This window comes from Cottoperca gobio, unplaced genomic scaffold (genome assembly GCF_900634415.1).
Source record: "Cottoperca gobio unplaced genomic scaffold, fCotGob3.1 fCotGob3_315arrow_ctg1, whole genome shotgun sequence".
Lineage (NCBI taxonomy): Eukaryota > Metazoa > Chordata > Actinopteri > Perciformes > Bovichtidae > Cottoperca > Cottoperca gobio.
The window spans coordinates 309,627-330,000 of NW_021166923.1; the positions used below are offsets into that span (position 1 = coordinate 309,627).

General features: G+C 45.6%; 1 protein-coding gene across 1 annotated transcript in view; it reads left to right on the top strand.

The window, feature by feature from the left end:
- The window catches only part of ttn.2 (titin, tandem duplicate 2), a 282,695-nt gene extending 271,305 nt beyond the window's left edge, over positions 1–11,390 (top strand). Inside the window, 7 exon segments of the mRNA XM_029427369.1 lie at positions 164–739; positions 1,293–1,598; positions 1,712–2,094; positions 2,561–2,771; positions 2,880–8,897; positions 9,383–9,673; positions 10,065–11,390. Coding sequence (XP_029283229.1) covers positions 164–739; positions 1,293–1,598; positions 1,712–2,094; positions 2,561–2,771; positions 2,880–8,897; positions 9,383–9,673; positions 10,065–10,357 — 8,078 coding nt within the window. The 3' untranslated portion in view covers positions 10,358–11,390.
- Positions 11,391–20,374: the final 8,984 nt, after the last annotated feature.

Sequence of the window (20,374 nt, forward strand, 5' to 3'; positions counted from 1 at the left end):
TGACCTCGGTCCTACAAGGGTAAATCATGCGTGATTGAAGTTTGTGTTTAAATATAGATGTTTACATGTCAGCATACTTTATATATAGTATGTACTAATCAGGATTGCAAGAATGTTGCACACGTTTTACAGAAAAAGTAAAACTTTGCTGGTGTTTCTGCAGTTGGTGAGGCTCCAGCTTTGAAGGAAGAGATCCAAGATGTAACCACCAAGCTTGGCGAGTCCGGCACTCTGACCTGCGGCATCATTGGCAGACCCCTGCCTGAGATCAAGTGGTACCGCTACGGCAAGGAACTGATCCAGAGCCGTAAGTACAAAATGAGCTCAGATGGCCGCAACCACTCGCTCAGCATCCTGACGGACGAGCAGGAAGACGAGGGCCTGTACACCTGCAGGGCTATCAATGAAGCCGGAGAGGTCGAGACCAGCGGCAAACTGCGCCTGCAGGCCCCGCCGCAGTTCCACCCCGGCTTCCCTATGAAGGAGAAGTACTACGCCGGGGCCGGCACCAGCCTCCGCCTCCATGTTGTCTACATCGGACGTCCCATCCCTCAGATCATGTGGTTCTATGACAAGAAGCCTCTGAACGCGTCGGAGAATGTTATTATTGAAAACACTGAGAGCTACACCCACCTGGTGGTGAGGAACGTCCAGAGGAAGACCAATGCTGGCCGCTTTAAAGTGCAGCTCAGCAACGTGTACGGAACCGTCGACATGTCACTCCGTGTTGAAATCCAAGGTAACGCCAGACTACTGAGCAAGTTCAAATATTAAATAATGTAGCTTTAAAGGGAAGATGTCTATATTATCTTTATAATTCAAATGAAACTCAATTAGTATAATTTGGTTGTAGGAAGTCTGTGCATGTACTGTATCAGGGTTCCCGTGGAAATCTTACAAGGCATTGAATTAATTTATCTAAAAATAATCCTTCAAAAGTCTTAAAAATGCTTAGACATGGGAAGTAGGATTTTAAAATCTGAAAACAATTCGTAACGTATATTTTCTATTCTCTCACATTAACGTCACGCAGATCATATTAATAATGAACATTAGAAAAAAGGTTAATTCCTTAGCCAATTTGGATATTGGTCCATAAACTTGCAACATAAGGACAAAAGATGCACTGGTATTTTTTGTATTTTCTTAACAGCAGAGACTGTCTGTGTCCAACAAGAATTTACTCCGGCACAATAACTATTTACTGTCCAGTTTGCAATTTAGATATGATTTGACGTGTCATAAGTAAAGGCGTGTAAAATATCTTTACATTTTTTGTTTTTTTTCCCCAGATAAACCATGCATCCCCGAGGGCCCTCTTGTTGTTGAAGCCCTGCTGAAGAGCTCAATGGTCATCAGCTGGAAGGCTCCCAAGGATGACGGAGGCGCTATGATCACCAACTACATTGTGGAGAAACGTGAGGCCAAAGAAGGCGAGCAGTGGAACCTGGTGTTCTCCTCCATTTCTGGCACCACCTGCCGTGTCCCCAACCTAATAGAAAACGCCGGCTACTACTTTAGAGTCTCTGCCCAGAACCAATACGGAGTCAGTGAGTCTCTGGAGATCCCATCGGTGGTCATCGTTAAGAGTCCATTTGGTAAGTCCATACATATTCCGTTTGCCAGTTTTGGCTTCTGTGGCTAATATTGCAGAGACTAACTTTACACATAACGTGGAGCACTACGGTAACTTTCCCTGTTTATTTCTCAGAAAAACCTGGCATCCCACAACAGCCCTTCATCATGAGCTCTGGCAATGACTCCTGCGTCGTCTGCTGGAAGCCTCCAAGCAGCGATGGTGGAGCTAAAATCTCCTGCTACTACCTGGAGAAACGTGAGAAGAAGCAGAACAAGTGGATGTCAGTAACCAGCAAGAAGATAGTGGAGACCAGCTACGAGGTCAAAGCCTTGATCGAGGGCTTCGAGTACGAGTTCCGTGTCAAGTGTCAGAACGTGGGCGGCGAGAGCGACTGGAGTGAGATCTCAGCGCCGATCATCCCCAAGTCCGATCAGTCTCCTCGTGCTCCAGCGTTCAGGGAGGAGATCAGGGACATGACCGTCAAGTACCACTCCAATGCCACCTTTGTCACCAAGGTACTTTATTTACACTACATTGCATTTGCTTTGAAGAGTTCACATGCTGTGTCAACAGTTACGAGGGTCTAGATTAGGTGGTGAAGCCGAGTAGTCGTAGTATTCGTCGCAGTGACAGTAAAATGTGGTTATGAAACAAAGGATTCTGGGTGCTGAATGTCAGATTTTTACATAGAATTGCTTGGTTTCTACCAATAAATCATGATATATAGCCCATTGTTACAATAACATTTTGAAAATAATGAATAGTGCTTTCAATCAATCTCCTTAGTGTGTGTGTGAATAAATAATCATGTAGACTAAGTTTCACGATCCACATTTGCGGGACCATTTGAGCAGCATCTTGGTAATAGCCTTAGAAACGTTGAATAACAACATACGGTTACTGTTTCAAATTCAAAGAATACACTCACATAAGTCAAATCAGACTGTAATTATTAAACATAGTTATTTTTCCTATGACAAGGTGGTGGGATATCCCAAACCTTTGCTGAAGTGGTACCGCAGTGGAAAGGAGATCGAGGCAGATGGAACCAAAATCAAAGCCCAGGAGTTCAAGGGAGGCTACTACCAGCTAGTGATTGCTGCTGCTAATGAGACCGATGCCACAGTTTACCAAGTCAGAGCAACCAACTCCTCGGGATCCATCTCTACAACAGCCAACCTGGAGGTTGAAGGTAATGATATCATTTTGGTATTGCAAAATTAATTATTGTTCATGTTTTCTCGAATCCATTAAGTGCGAGTTTCAATTCCTTAAATAATATTTATCATTTTAATTCCAGTTCCTGCTAAGATCCACCTTCCCAAGGAACTCCAGGGAATGGGAGCAGTCAATGCTGCCTGTGGCGATCACATCACCGTCAAGATCCCCATCTCTGGCAAACCTGAGCCAGCAATCACTTGGCAGAAGGGTCAGGAGATCCTGTCCAACTCTCCGTATCACCAAGTCATCACCACCAGGTCTTTCACCTCCCTGGTGTTCCAGAAAGGAATGGAGAGGAAGGATACTGGATATTATGTTATTACCGCAAAGAACAGGTTCGGAACAGACAAACAAACCATTGAGGTGAATGTTGCTGACATACCTGAACCACCAAAGGGACTGGTTGTCAGCGAAATTTCTCGGGACTCCATCACCTTGACCTGGGAGCCACCTGCAAATGATGGTGGAAGCGACATCATTGGCTACATTGTGGAGAAGTGTCCCACCACTAATGACAGGTGGATCCGTGCTGGACAGACCGCGGACTGCAGCATCAACATAATCAACATATTTGGAAAGACCAAGTACCAGTTCAGAGTCATCGCCGAAAACCAGTTTGGCCTGAGCTCTCCTTGTCAGCCAACGGAGCCCATCACCACAAAGGAAGACAAGTCTGTGATTAGGAACTACGATGAGGAAGTGGATGAAGCCAGAGAGATCACCAAGGAGGAGGCTCTGTTCTACAAGGTGAAGGAGCTGTCCTCCAAGTACGTCATCTCTGAGGAACTTGCTCGCTGCCAATTTGGAGTGGTCCACCGCTGCACAGAGATTGCCACAAAGAAGACCTTCATGGCCAAGTTTATCAAGGTCAAAGGAACTGACCGTGAGTTGGTTCTCAGAGAAATTGAAGCCCTCAACGTAGCAAGGCACAAGAATGTCATCTACCTACATGAATACTTTGAAAGCATGGAGGAGATCATCCTCATCTTTGAATTCATTTCTGGAGTTGACATCTTTGAGCGCCTTGGCACCAGCAACTTTGAGCTGACAGAGCAGGAGATTGTCCGCTACCTGAGACAAGTCTGCTCTACCCTCAAGTTCTTGCATAGCAACAACTTTGGCCACTTTGATATACGCCCAGACAACATTGTCTATGCCACAAGGAGAAGCACCACCATAAAGATTATTGAGATGGGCCAGGCAAGGCTGCTGGTGCCAGGAGAAAATATCAGGATGCTGTTCACAGCTCCAGAGTATTGTGCCCCTGAGATCCACCGTCACGACCTGGTCACAACAGCCACTGATATGTGGTCTGTTGGTGTATTGGCCTATGTTTTGCTTAGTGGCCTTAATCCATTTGGGGCCGAGTCAACTACAAAGATGATTGAGAACATCTCAAACTGTGAGTACATCTTTGACAGTGAATCATTCAAGGACATCAGCATGGAGGCTATGGACTTTGTGGACAGACTTCTAGTCAAAGACAGGAAGCTCCGTATGACAGCCCACGAGGCTGTGGAGCACCCTTGGCTCAAGATGAAGATTGAGAATGTCAGCAACAAGATCATTAGGACATTGAAACACAGAAGGTACTACCAGTCCCTGGTAAAGAGGACAGATACCATTGTATCAGCAGCTCGTGTGGCCTATGGTGGTGCCTTCAAGAACCAGAGAGGATGGGCTGTGGGTAAAGTGAAGATTGGAACCGAGTACCATGGCCTCCGCACTGGACCAGTCATGCATGGCTCAGCTGAGGAAGGTGGCCATGTCAGATTTACTTGTAGCATCGTCAACTATGACAAGAGTACTCAGGTGTCTTGGTACTTTGGTAACCGTCAGCTACATGCAAGCAACAAGTATGAAATTACTTACAGTAATGGTTTCGCCAGCATCTATGTCAAGGACATCGAAGAGTGTGATGATGGTGTGTACAGATGCAAGGTGGTGAGCGATGAAGGAGAGGACAGTGCTTATGGAGAGCTCTTTGTGGAGACAGTGAGGAGCATCAGAGAGCACTACATCAGCCGCTCTATCAAGAAACTGAGGAGGAGAGTTGACAAGACTAAACTCCTGCAGAGACCACCAGAGTTCACTTTGCCTCTCTACAATCGCTCTGCCTACATTGGCGAAGATGTGCGCTTCGGTGTCACTATCACCGTGCACCCGGAGCCTCATGTAGCATGGCTTAAGAATGGAGAGAGAATCCAGCCAGGTGAAGATGACAGAAAGTACACGTTCACCAGTGATAAGGGTCTGTACCAGCTGAGGATCCACAATCTGGATATAAGCGATGATGCAGAATACACCGTCATGGCCCACAACAAGTTTGGAGAAGACAGCTGCAAGGCCCGTCTCACTGTTACACCTCATCCTGTAACGGAGGAAACTATGAGGCCTATGTTCAAACGTCTGCTGGCTAATGTTGATTGTGTGGAGGGACATAGTGTCCGCTTCGAGCTCAGAGTCTCAGGAATCCCAACTCCTACTCTGAAATGGCAGAAGGACGGTCATTCACTACAGTTTGGTCACAAGGTTGTTGTCATAGAGGAGGACGTTGACTACCATGTCTTGCATGTCAGAGATACTCTGCTCGAGGACTCCGGTGTGTACAAGGTTACTGCAACCAACTGTGCTGGCTCTGCAAGCTGCCAGGCCACCCTGAAGGTGGACCGCCTTACCTACACCAGGAGAGAGTACAAGAGTGAGGAAGAGAAATACAGACACGTACAGAAACAAATTGAAAAAACTAACAAGATGGCTCTGAAAATTGTTGCCACTGAGGAGCTTGTAGCTCTCAACCCCACAGCCCAGGACGCACTCAAATTTGCTGCAGAGATGTACAAGCCTGCAGTGAGCACCAAGAACGTTGAGGGCGAATTCGACATCACAGTGGAGAAGTCCCAGACTAAAAAGCTGGAGGAGGAGAGGACGATCTTCATGCCTTATGAGATTCCTGAGCCTGTGGTTCATCATCCCAGAGATCTGGATGAGGACAAAGCCATAAAGCAGTTTGTGCCTCTTTCTGACATGAAATGGTACAGAAAGCTGAGAGACCAGTATGTGGTTCCAGCGAGGATGGAGAGGATTGTGCAGAAGAGGCAGAGGCGTATTCGCCTGTCCAGGTGGGAGCAGTTCTATGTCATGCCTCTCCCTAGAATTACCGACCAGTACAGGCCAAGATGGCGTATACCAAAACTCAGTCTGGATGACTTGGAGACTGTAAGGCCCGGCCGCCGTTCACCTTCTCCTGAATCCGAGGTCTCCTTCAGATCCAGAAGGAGATCTCTGGGAGACCTTAGTGATGAGGAACTGCTGATGCCTGTGGATGACTACCTTTCCATGAGGAGAACAGAGGAGGAGAAAACGATGCTGGAGGATGAACTCGAGCTCGGCTTTTCTGCCTCTCCTTCCGGCAGCCCTGTCCGCATTGAGCGGCGTGCAATAGAACTTGAAGAGAGGAGGCATGCGGTCAGACATGAGGCTGTTGAGGTTACTGAGACAAAGAAGAAGCGCACTGTTTCTCAGTTTATGAGGAGGAGACGATCGCTGTCTCCCACGTACATTGAGCTCATGCGCCCAGTCTCAGAGCTGATCAGACCATCGCGTGTCAAGCCTCCTGTGGAAGTAGAGGGTGAGATTGTGATGAGGAGGTCCCCCACCCCTGAGAGGACCCGTCCCCGCTCTCCCAGCCCCATCAGGTCCGTTGAGAGGTCATCCCGCTCCTCCTCCAGGTTTGAGAGGTCCGCCCGCTTTGACATCATGTCTCGCTACGAGGCCAGAAAGGCTGCTCTGAAGTCCGAGAGGAAATATCAGGTGGTCAGCCAGACACCTTTCAGTCTGGACCATGCTCCCCGCGTGACTGTTAGGATGCGTTCTCATCGCATACCAATTGGCAACGACACCAAGTTCACCCTGAACATCCAAACCAAGCCAGAGGCCGACGTCAAGTGGTTACACAATGGAAATGCAATCTCTGAAAGCAGTGAGAAATACATCTTCACCAACATGAGTGGTGTATTGTCCATCACTATTCTGGACTGCCAGGAAGAGGACAGTGGCACATACCGCTGTGAATGCTCCAACTCCAAGGGAGAAGCTTCCGACTATGCCACCCTTGATGTGTCAGGTGGCGGCTACACCACCTTCGCCTCTCGCCGCAGGGATGAGGATGTTCCCAAAGGATATGTCCCTGAAGTCACTAAAATTGACCACTATCACACCACCCACTTCAAAGCTGGCTATGCTTCCGAAAGCCACTTTGCGTCAGAAGAGAGCAAATCTAAGCTAACGGAGACACATGATGTTGTCACACGTGAAAGATATGCTGCATCCTCTGAGAGGTACTCCTCTGCTGAGAGGTACTCCTCTGCTGAGAGGTACTCCTCTGCTGAGAGGTATGATTCATCTATCAAGTTTGCTGCTGCTGAATACCTGTCATCTGATTCCTCCTACTCGTCTGAAAAGTTTTCTCTGACTGGAAAGCGCACCACGTCTGAAGCTAAGGCGAAGTCATCTTCTGCTGGGGAAGTTGCTGTCCACAAGGTGGCGCCTTCTCTTCCCGCCAGTATCCTCACCAAGCCCCAGTCTGTGACCGTTGCAGAGGGAGAGTCAGCCAGATTCACCTGTGATATCGATGGGGAGCCTGCACCAACTGTAACGTGGATGCACGAGAGCAGAACCATCGTCTCATCTCACCACATCCTGGTCACTACCACTCAGTACAAGTCCAGCTTCGAGATCTCCTCTGTGACAACCTCCGATGAGGGAAGTTACACAGTGGTGGTCGAGAACTCAGCCGGCAGGCAGGAGGCTCACTTCACCTTGACCATCCGCAGACCAGCTCCCAAAGAGGAGGTCAAGTCTGTCAAATCCCCTGAGCCATCTGTAAAGTCGCCCACTCCCAGTGTAAAGTCACCAGAGCCTTCAGTCACATCTCCTGCTCCCTCTATAACTTCCCCCGTCCCCAGCATCAAGTCCCCTGAGCCTTCAATTAAATCTCCTGCTCCGAGCGTGAAGTCACCAACGCCGAGTGTGAAGTCTCCCGAACCAAGTGTAACGTCTCCTGCTCCGAGCGTGAAGTCACCAACACCGAGTGTGAAGTCTCCCGAACCAAGTGTAACGTCTCCTGCTCCGAGCGTGAAGTCACCAATGCCGAGTGTGAAGTCTCCCGAACCAAGTGTAACGTCTCCTGCTCCGAGCGTGAAGTCACCAACACCGAGTGTGAAGTCTCCTGAACCAAGCGTGACGTCTCCCTCTCCAAGGGTGAAGTCACCCACACCAAGTGTGAAGTCTCCTGAACCAAGTGTAACGTCTCCCTCTCCAAGGCTGAAGTCACCCACACGAAGTGTCAAATCTCCCGAACCTGAGGGAGTTAAGTCACCACGAGGTATAAAATCTCCTGAACCCAGACTCAAGTCACCAACATTAATCAAGACTCCAGAGAGAGTGAAGTCACCTGAACCCGAAGTAAAATCACCTCTAGGTGTCAAATCTCCAGAACCTGCAGGAATCAAATCACCAAGGGCCTTGAAGTCCCCTGAGCCCGAGGGAATCAAATCACCAAGAGGTATCAAATCTCCTGAACCCGCAGGAATCAAAACACCAAAAGGCATCAAGTCCCCAGAACCTGCAGGAATCAAATCACCAAGGGCCTTGAAGTCCCCTGAGCCCGAGGGAATCAAATCACCTCCTCGGATGAAGTCTCCTCCTCCCATCATGTCCCCCAAGAGGGTTGTGTCTCCACCCACCGTCAAATCCCCAATCCTGAAGCCTCCCAAGGTCTTGAGTCAGCTAACAGCTGAGGCCAGCGAGGGCTCAGTGAGGATGTCCTGTGTCTGCGAGAGCAGTGTCAAGGAGGTGGTGTGGTATGTCAGCGGGAGGAGGCTTTCACAGAGCAGCCACTTTGAGATGCATTTCTCCGAGGGCTCCTGCAGCCTTCTTATCCATGATTTGGCCGACAGTGATCAGGGAGAGTACACCTGTGAGATGATATCAGAGGGAGGAGTATCCAAATCATCCTTCTCCTTCACCGGACAGGTGTTCCAGTCCATACGCATGAAGATCTCAGCCTACCACGAGCAGCACCTGGCACTTAAAGGTGAGCTCGGGCCTCAAATATCAGCTTTAGTCCAATTTCATGCAAATTAAAAGACATCCTGAAATAGAAATACTTTAACCCAAAATGACCATTTCTGTATTAGAAAACTTGAAGAAAACTTTGTTTTTCTCTCATGCCTCCACGGAGAACAAAAAATCCAAAAACACAGAAAAGATTAATTGAATTAATTGGGGTCCATGTTTAACAACAGCAGAACTATGAAAACATCCGTTTACAAACTCACACAACTCGTGCAGAATAATAAATTTATCCAGTCGATGCTCACCACTTCACAAACACAGGGTTGTTCACTGAAACCTTACAATTAAACGCGGTCAAGACTTTTCTCCATTTTTGGATTTTCTGTTTATCGTGGAAGCATGCTAAAAAAACTAAGTTTTCTTCAGAAATTCTAAGTAACACGAGGTGAGTAATTAATATAATATAATAAGATTTACATCCTAACCATTTCCATCTCTACCCAGGATCAGGATCAATGGCGATGAGTCACAAAGAGTCGTCGTCATCCATGAGCTCATCCATGATGATGAAGAAAGAAATGCACGCGATGCAGGAGTCGTCCTCGTCCTCTTTCTCTTCCTCCGCCCAGCAGGCCATGATGTCGTCCATGATGGAGTCCAGCTCCATGAGCAGCATGGCGGCTGAGATGAAGTTTGAGACCATGTCCATGTCCAGCATGTCCTCCTTGACATCTGAGACGTACGCCATGAGCTCCAGCAGCAGTCTCTTGGAGGGATCCACATTCAGAGCAATCGGTAAGACTGATGATGAAATCTGTGAAAACGTTCTTGGAGTTTGTGATATTTTAAGAGACGTGAGACTGGGTAAACATTTTAACTAATAGATATCAGCATGAAGCTTCCCCACTTCATTACTCACATTAACACAAGTACTTTTTATATTACAAGTGTTCATGTTTAAATATGTAAATGAGGCATTATGTAATGTCACTGTTGTGAGTTTAAATCTACACACACAAAGTTAGAAACAGAAACTCTGGATGGGGATTCTGATGTTTTCTTTACATTCGTCTGACTGAAGACGTTCTGGAAGATGAATAGCCCAAAATCAAAAAATTGACCCGTGCATGAAAACCATTTTTAGAGCCTTAAAAAACTGACCGATGCACATGTGCTGTGGTTCCAGGTTCTGCTCCCAGGATCGAGGCTCTGCCGGAGGACATCAGCATCGAGCCGGGAAAAGTCCTGACCGTCACCTGCGCCTTTTCTGGCGAAGCCAAACTCATCCAGTGGTCCCGCAGTGGCAGAACCATCGAGGTGACCGCCGGCGGACGCTTCCACATCGACACGACGGAGGACCTGACCACGCTCATCATCACCGGGGTGAAAGAGGAGGACGCAGGGACCTACACCCTGAAACTGTCCAACGAGCTGGGGTCCGACACAGCAACTGTTCACATTAGCATTCGATCAGTGTAAAAAGAAAAAAACTAATATCCAATCTTCCCCTCTTCCCTACTTCCATGCCTTTTTATTTATTAATTGAGCGAAATAATCTACTTGATAAAGATCTGGATTTCTGTTCTTGTAAATATGAACTATTTTTGTACCAATCTTGACATTAATTTATGCCAAACTAGACTCAAGTCTAACGTTGTTATAAAATGTGCCATATTGGATAACTATGACTTAGGATTTTTAATCCATTCTTCTGTGACATGTACATAATGTATATAGCCGAATTGAACGGTTATGGGAAATGTATGCATTGTTATTTATGACAATAATAGTAACTGAAACAAAATGAAACTAAATGTGGTTTAACTGGAGAAAGTTTCACTAGGAACGAATACCCTGTTAAACTGAGAAACTAAACTTTGCGCCTCAACGATAAGTTGAAGTCTTAAGATTGCCTCAACAGGTAGAGAGGCTCCCTGTTGACGTTACCTCAATCAGAGACAACTATGACTGCGCTGCTGTTGCATCGTAACAAGAGGGCGAGATCCTGAGTGCTGTTTGCATAAACCCTCATGTAAGCAGGACGACTGGACCTCGCGCTCTGTCGGATTATGTCATACCGCCATTTCGGTGACATGCTCACAGTGCGAGCGGCCTGCACTCCCTGAGCTCAAGTGTTTCTTTTTGTTTTGTGCTCCGCTTCTGGCAACCGACCGCTCGCTCGGGCTCCTCAGTCTACCATCATCTGGCCATCACGGGCAACAAGAGTCCACGCTGCGCTCGTTTGCAGAGGCGGAGCTGTCTCTCGGAGGTCTGCAGCGTGTTTGTGTGTTAGTTTTTAGGAGTTCACCTGTCAGTCAAGCCGGGTGGTGCCGAGCAGACGGAGCGCAGCCGGAAAACAACCGGCGCTGCGCTCGACGAGGACGGAGAGAGTCTCGTGTGTCGCCCCGCACTTTGGTTTGATTAAAGTGAGAGTTGTAGCGTTGACTATTTTCGCAGCCTCCTTGAGTTTTTCTCCAATTATTGATTTAATAAAGCATGATTATCAGCACTACACGGCGTCTCAGCACTCCTTCTTTGTGTCTGTTGTTTCTTCTAGTTTATTGGAAAGTGTAACTTCATATTCATGTTTTATCATATGGAGCTCAACAAGTTCTCTGCACTCTGAGTATCTGTATATACTCTACATAGCCTAATACTCTTTATAGTATAGATAGTATATCATAAAACACATCATGTCATTTATCGTAAGGAAAAATCATGAAAATGTTGCAGTACAGTAGGTCATAATGTATGTAGTACAGGGACGTGGGGTCAGGGGAAGGTATAAGTAAAAAAACAATAAAAATATAAATGTATATTTGTCCACTGGTCTGTGCTATAACTACATTTTCTGTGTGATTCCAATAATTTTGATCATTTTTATTGTCAAAATCGCTGAAGGAATCTCTACAGGAGAGCTGAGGCAGTGACGAGCTGAGCCTCCCCTCGGATTGCGCAATTCCTCGCAAACTAGGTTGAGCGCATGCATTTGGCGCGTGCCTGTTGTTGTCTCTGTATGTCGCCAATATAATGTTTACAGACACTTTTATTATGCGTCCTGACTTTCCACAGTCCAGTTAATGTATGTAATGTATGTGTAACATATTTAGTCTTGCTGATGTGACATAAAACCACAGTGAGAAGACACCTGCTACTGCTAGCAAACATCAGAGTCAGGTGCTACTGCTAGCAAACATCACAGTCAGGTGCTACTGCTAGCAAACATCAGAGTCAGGTGCTACTGCTAGCTAACATCAGAGTCAGGTGCTACTGCTAGCTAACATCAGAGTCAGGTGCTACTGCTAGCTAACATCAGAGTCAGGTGCTACTGCTAGCTAACATCAGAGTCAGGTGCTACTGCTAGCTAACATCAGAGTCAGGTGCTACTGCTAGCAAAAATCAGAGTCAGGTGCTACTGCTAGCAAACATCAGAGTCAGATGCTACTGTTAGCTAACATCAGAGTCAGGTGCTACTGCTAGCTAACATCAGAGTCAGGTGCTACTGCTAGCAAACATCAGAGTCAGATGCTACTGTTAGCTAACATCAGAGTCAGGTGCTACTGCTAGCAGAACTGAGGGTGCAGGACTGATGGAGTAGAACTGAGGGTGCAGGACTGATGGAGTAGGACTGAGGGTGCAGGACTGATGGAGTAGAACTGAGGGTGCAGAACTGATGGAGTAGAACTGAGGGTGCAGGACTGATGGAGTAGAACTGAGGGTGCAGGACTGATGGAGTAGAACTGAGGGTGCAGGACTGATGGAGTAGAACTGAGGGTGCAGAACTGATGGAGTAGAACTAAGGGTGCAGGACTGGTGCAGAACTGATGGAGTAGAACTGAGGGTGCAGGACTGATGGAGTAGAACTGAGGGTGCAGGACTGATGGAGTAGAACTGAGGGTGCAGAACTGATGGAGTAGAACTGAGGGTGCAGGACTGATGGAGTAGAACTGAGGGTGCAGAACTGATGGAGTAGAACTGAGGGTGCAGGACTGATGGAGTAGAACTGAGTTTGCAGAACTGATGGAGTAGAACTGAGGGTGCAGGACTGATGGAGTAGAACTGAGGGTGCAGGACTGATGGAGTAGAACTGAGGGTGCAGGACTGATGGAGTAGAACTGAGGGTGCAGGACTGATGGAGTAGAACTGAGGGTGTAGAACTGATGCAGGATCAGGTGCAGTGTGCAGCGGCAGCCTCAGGGTGTCAGTGTCTGTCTGAGCTCGTTCTTCATGTCTCAGAACATTTTGATCTTTTGGTTGTTTTGCATCTTTTTGATGCGCTTGTTGTTCCTCTTTATTGTATCAGTGGTCGCTTTGCATCTTTGTGTTCTTCCCTTTAATATGCTTTTCTCTTTTTGCTTCTACTTTTCAGAAATTATAAAGTGTATGTGTGTGTGTGTGTGTGTGTGGGGGGGGGGTCTGTGTGTGTGTATGGGGGGGGATCTGTGTGTGTGTGTGTGTGTGTCGGGGTCTGTGTGTGTGTATGTGTGGGGGGGTCTGTGTGTGTGTGTGTGTGTGGGGGGGTCTGTGTATGTGTGTATGTGTGGGGGGGGTCTGTGTGTGTGTGTATGTGCAGGGGGGGATCTGTGTGTGTGTATGGGGGGGGGGGTCTGTGTGTGTGTGTGTGTCGGGGTCTGTGTGTGTGTGTATGTGGGGGGTGTTTGTGTGTGTGGGGGGGGGGGGGTCTGTGTGCGTTGACTTCCTGCTTCAAACGCTGACCAGGCACAGGTTGCTAAGCAACTGTTGTGCAGCATTTTGTTATTCTGTTGTTTTTATGATGAAAATGACTTTTATGAATTTATTGCTCAACAAACCACAATGAGTCATTATCATCATCGTGATTACTTATACTTACTATATTTTATACTTTATATTTTATACTTTATACTTTATATTTTATATTTTATATTTTATATTTTATACTTTATATTTTATACTTTATATTTTATACTTTATACTTTATATTTTATATTTTATATTATACTTTATATTTTATACTTTATATTTTATACTTTATATTTTATACTTTATACTTTATACTTTATATTTTATATTTTATATTTTATACTTTATATTTTATACTTTATATTTTATACTTTATACTTTATATTTTATATTTTATATTTTATACTTTATATTTTATACTTTATATTTTATACTTTATATTTATACTTTATACTTTATATTTTATATTTTATATTTTATATTTTATACTTTATATTTTATACTTTATATTTTATACTTTATACTTTATATTTTATATTTTATATTTTATATTTTATACTTTATATTTTATACTTTATATTTTATACTTTATACTGACACTGAACGTATCAGGAACTATTAGTTTTCGTCTGTCGTCCACAGTCTTCAGTCCAACGAGCCGGAGACACAAAGAGTTTAGTGCTCAGCTGGACTCAAGACTGAAAGCCATCAGAGACTTATAACTGTGCTCTTAACGACACAGGACATCTCATGTAGAAGAATACTTCACTGCTGATCAATACAGACTCAGAGACTCAGAGGCTTCTCTCAGGCAAAGACCACACTTCTGGTCCAACGTAGGAAACACTCACGTTGAGACTGTGTTTCTACCCACAGCTCAGTCTTTACATAAAACCATTCTGAAAAACACATTTTGGACGCTCCATTTGATGCCGTCATTTAACCACAGCTGTCACCCACAAGCAGCCTACATACGATTTCACACTAGAGATTTCTCACAGTAATGGCTGCCAGGTGAAGTGACAAGCAGGCGTCGGTGACGAGACGTGACAGCGGCGGGGAGATGAAGGAGCGTCTCGACACCGCAGCCGACAAAGAGAACACAAAGAGCCGAAGCTAATTACAGCCGCTGTCACCGGCTCCATCAGAGATGTGGCTCTAATGGGGAAGGGCTGCTCCTCTGCCTCCTCACATTATTTATAGAGCAGCAACACACACACACACACACACACACACACACACACACACACACACACACACACACACACACACACACACACACACACATATGTACATATGTAGAGCAAGTGATTTTCTTGGCTGCTGAGCAAATTTAGTTTCTTCATCTTTCAAAATATGAAGCTTTAAAAAGAACCAAAACAGAAATGTGACATGTGTGAAATATACTGTTTGTAAGTACATTTACTCAAGTGTTGTACTTAAACACAAATGTAGGTACTTTACTTTTCACTTTATACATTTATCTCTAGCTTTAGTTACACATGAAGAGTTTATAAACTGATGTTTTGTCCATCCATCGTCTACATCTGATCCGGGTCGGGTCGCGGGGGCAGCAGCTCCAGTAAGGAACCCAATCTTCCCTTCTCCGGGCCACATCCTCCAGCTCCGACTGGGGGATCCCGAGGCGTTCCCTGTGAGGAGATATAATCTCTCCACCGAGTCCTGGGTCTTCCCCGGGGTCTCCTCCCAGCTGGACGTGCCTGGAACACCTCCCTAGGGAGGCGCCCAGGTGGCATCCTTACTAGATGATGAACCACCTCAACTGGCTCCTTTCAACGTAAAGGAGCAGCGGCTCTACTCCGAGTCTCTCCTGATGGCTGAGCTTCTCACCCTATCTCTAAGGGAGACGCCACCCGTCTGAGAAAACCCATTTCAGCCGCTTGTACCCGTGATCTCGTTCTTTCGGTCATGACCCAGCCTTCATGACCATAGGTGAGGGTAGGAACGAAGATCGACCGGCAGATCGAGAGCTTTGCCTTCTGGCTCAGCTCTCTTTTCATCACAACGGTGCGGTACTGCAGTACCCCCACGCTGCTCTGATTCTCCGGCCAAACAAGACCCCGAGGTACTTGAACTCCTTCACTTGGGGTAATGGCTCATTCCCTACCCGGAGTAGACAATCCACCGGTTTCCTGCTGAAAGACAGGGCCTCCAATTTTGAGGTGCTGATCCTCATCCCAACCACTGCACACTCAGCTGCGAACCGATCCAGATGATATTTTGTTGTAAACTAAATGTCCTGGCTGTGAAGAGAGATGATCGGGTCTGTGGCACTGATATTGAACTGTTTAGGAGTCTAAAATACGCTTCGCTTCGCTTACAAACTTTAAAATCACCTCAACATGAATAACTCCAGTCTTTATGGGGTTTAAAATGAGGATATGGTTGTTATGGAAGATATGCATAACCTGCATGTGTAAATGACTGCAGAACAGTAAGAACTATTTTATTCATGGGAAACCTTTGTCCGTCCGAGCCCCGTGCATCATACTCTGTCTGCCTGTTTGTCCACAGAGAGAGGACGAGGAGCTGGAAGTAATTACTGGCCTGAGGAATCCTGATCCTGACAGATACATCCTCTGTCATTGTGTTTGTATTTGATGTTGCTTTCAGACACGGCAACAATAGACGCTCAGGCAGCAGAGAGGAGAGATGAATGGAAGAGGAGGGACTGTGAGAAAGAGATAGAGCAGAAACACGGAGACACATTTACTAATCCTGTTCTCGCTCTATTCTGTTTCTTTTTGTTTCTGTGTTGTTACACCGTGATGCTGTACGTGTGCACTCTGGAGAAAATACTGCTGTAAGAAGGATTTAAAAATCCCTGTAAATTACACAAAATCTAAAATGTTTCCCAGAGTAAAAACCCTTTATTGAACCTTTAGTGTCTTAACTTCCTGTCGCTATCACCGGTTATATTAAATACAAGTCAAAAGTCTCGCTCCTGATTGGTTCACGGACACCTTCCTGAGGAGGTCATGTGACCGGACATCACCACATCCACAGCAGACATCAGAATAAAAAAAGAAACTACAACGTTTGGTAACTATTACGAATCATTAGAAACAACGATATTTCTGACGTGAACGTAAAGATAATTAACCGGTGATGTTTGAAAAACCAAGAAAGTTGTTTGAGAAACAATGTTCTGATGTTTCAGTATCCTCAAAAACTCTTTTAAATCATGAAATCTAAGACGTTGACGGACAAAAACCAAGATGACGATGGACAAAAACCAAGATGGTGACGGACAAAATCCAAGATGGCGGCGGACAAAATTCAAGATGGCAACGGACAAAAACCAAGATGGCAGCGGACAAAAACCAAGATGGCGACGGACAAAATCCAAGATGGCGGCGGACAAAATCCAAGATGGCGACGGACAAAATTCAAGATGGCAACGGACAAAAACCAAGATGGCGGCGGAAAAAATCCAAGATGGCGGCGGACAAAATTCAAGATGGCGATGGACAAAATCCAAGATGGCGGTGGACAAAATTTAAGATGGCGACGGACAAAAACCAAAACCAAAATGGCGACGGACAAAATCCAAGATGACGGCGGATGAAATCCAAGATGGCGGCGGACAAAATCTAAGATGGCGGCGGACAAAATCCATGAAACCAAAACGCCAAACACGAGGCTTCAAAGCAGTAGCCTACAAACGATTGGTGTCGTCAGTGACTACGTCTCCTTCACGGGCTATGAGACAGATTAAAAACAACTCTCGGGTCTTGAAGATAATGCAAACAAATGTACATTAAAATGTTTAAATGATATGGATATGAAGTAAGAAAATATTTTTGATGCTCATGTCTCATTTCCTTCCTGTCCAGAACAGTGTGTGTAAATATAGTGTGTGAGAAGCTGCTGCCAGCTGCTGTGTACACACTAACAGTGAGGCCCCACAGAGACAGCAGAGCCTGCTGTTGCCACAGTAAAGCTAACAGAGACATAAATACTGCAGCGAGCCGTCCTGCACTTTTGCACAGGCCACAGTGTGATAATGTGTGTTCCCTGTTCAGGTTCCTGCTGCCTCCGCCCCGAGGAAACAGACTTCCTGCTGCAGGACAAACTGCAGCGTTGGGGCTGTCGCAGTTAGCGGCTCGGGCGATGTAATTGAATAATGCAAACTAATGTGACACGTTCTATTCATTACAGCTGACGGCAGCCTACTGTAAAATGAAAAAGTTAATGAACTAACTGATGCTGTTTTAATCAATGTCACAAGGTTAAACTGAAGAAATTATGAAATTCACTGTGTTGACGTGACAACGCCCAAAAACTGATGGCAGGAGTAATTACAAAGACGGTGTCTCATAATGACATTATGTCGTTTCAGATTAATAAAAACATTAGCATGAATTGGGAGAAATACACAGAAATAAAGACATAAATCTATTAAATACTGCGCACGAGCTCAGGTCGTTGTTTATGATGAAACAAGTTGCTAAAGTTCTTAGAGGTTATGAAACTCATCACTTTAATCCTGATGCCTCTTTATGACCGACATGTATTGATTATATTTTATTTATTTAGATCGATATGAAGTTATTCTGAATGCCTGTCCTCAGGTCAGATTCTCTGCAACAACAGACAAAACGATTTATGGCACGCGGGCCGGAAGAGCCGACGTTTGGCAGCGAGTCGTGAGTATATTGTGTGATTATGGCTGACACTGGGGCAGGATCAGCAAAGAGTAATATGTCTATTCATAAAATATATTTTACATAAATATATGAACCTCCGAGGAAGAGCAGTGAAGACGGAAGAGCCAGAAACTGCAGCTCCTCTAACGACCACTTGAGGCTCCACAAAAGAGTCAATCTCCGAAGCCCCTCGTGTAAAGGACCAACGTTATGGCAGAAATAAACATGTTGAGAAGTGTACAAGTTTATCAACAACTCACCCGTTTGAGTTATATTAAGGCTTATAATTACGCATTATTAGGGGCCTGGCCGCTTTGAGTGACAGGTGGGTGCCGTCTCAGGTCGCTTACCGCTAGCTGTCAGCTCTTCTGCCGCAGCGAGACGTTGGCTATATCATTAAAAAAATAATTAGCATCTTTCTTTCACTCGCATCCAAAACGAATGCACGCAGACCAGATGAAGATGGTTATGACACGAGGTGCTTGTGGAAACACTTCTGCCTTTGTCCACAGGGGCCGACAACCAACGCTGAACGTCCGGAGGAGTCGCTTTAATCACTAACATCAGCTGTTTAGATGTTGATCATGACTGATTATGTGAAGCATCTTCCTGCTGCACTCAGCACCCAGCCGTGATGAATGAACTGTGAATCCACTGTTAGCTGTAAGTCTGCAGGGGGGGGGGGGGGGGCTGTGAATCTCTCTGCATGAACTGCAGTGATTCCTCTGTGGGATGAATAGTTCTTGTGCTGAAAGAAATTATTAAGTCTGTAGGTTTACCATAGATCCTGTTTGACACGGTGGAGCTCTGCCCTAGATTCTCCTTTAGATCAGTGTGTGTGTGTGTGTGTGTGTGTGTGTGTGTGTGTGTGTGTGTGTGTGTGTGTGTGTGTGTCTGTTACGCCTGTGTTTCATCAGAAGCAGCTCTCTGGTTATCACTGAGATGTGGACAGAAACTGAACAAGTTAAAGCTCTGTTAGTTTTCGTTAGAACTCTTTAATTGTGTCTCAGTGCAGAAGCGCACACAGTGAACGCACTGCAGACTCCATTTCTGCATCATACCTGGTGTGAATGAGAGACGTCACGAGAACCGAGACTCTGGGACCAGGTCGATGACAAAATTCCAAAAATGTGACAATAACTCTTTTCTACAAAACTGCGGGTACCATAAGTGCCGTGACTACCGGGGGGGGGGGGGGGGGCGCATGAGTCTGACCGTGTGTCCCGCAAATCTGTGTGTTGAAATCTGAAGGAGAGCTAGTTAGCTGTTAGCTGTTAGCAGTTAGCTGTTAGCAGTTAGCTGTTAGCTGTTAGCAGTTAGCAGTTAGCTGTTAGCAGTTAGCTGTTAGCTGTTAGCAGTTAGCAGTTAGCAGTTAGCTGTTAGCAGTTAGCAGTTAGCAGCCGTATTAAGGTGCATTCAAGCTTAATTCAGTAAAAATGAGTTGAAGGTAAATTATAACGTTATGATGGCTTGTACCTGTACTCGGCACAATGACAACAAAGTTGAATCTAATCTCATGATGTGTTCAAATGTAATCTTGTAAAATGTAGTTTTTTGTGAGAAACTTGAATAAATCCAGATGTTTGAAGATGTTTTCAATATAAAACAGATGTGAGATGAACGCTGAACTGCTTCACTTCCTGACAGAAGTGTGAAGTAATAAAGGAAGTTGACTTCATGGGGTTAGTGTTTGTTTTACTGTGGTATTGAGTTGGTATCGAGGGTACTGTGACATCCCACCATGAATAATATGTTAACTCCAAACTTCCAGTCATGTGCACAGAAAATAAAAGTTTTCTCAGGCTGCATTAGTGAGATCCACTCATCAGGACAGCCACCAGCTCTGCTGTCTTTGTCATGTCTCGTCAAATTTGTTGAGTTGTTCATGTTGTCTTGTCACTTCCTGTTTTATTTTGTACCTACCTCTTGTTTCTCAACCCAGATCCCTTTACTTCCTGTCCTGGTGTGATGTCCCTCCATCATCAGCGTCTGCCTCGCCCCTGATTGTTTCCACCTGTTCCCACTCACCCCTTGTATAAATTGTCCTGTCTCTTGTCGTGTGGCAGTTTGTCTTGTCACATGTAAGATCCTATACGAGCACCAG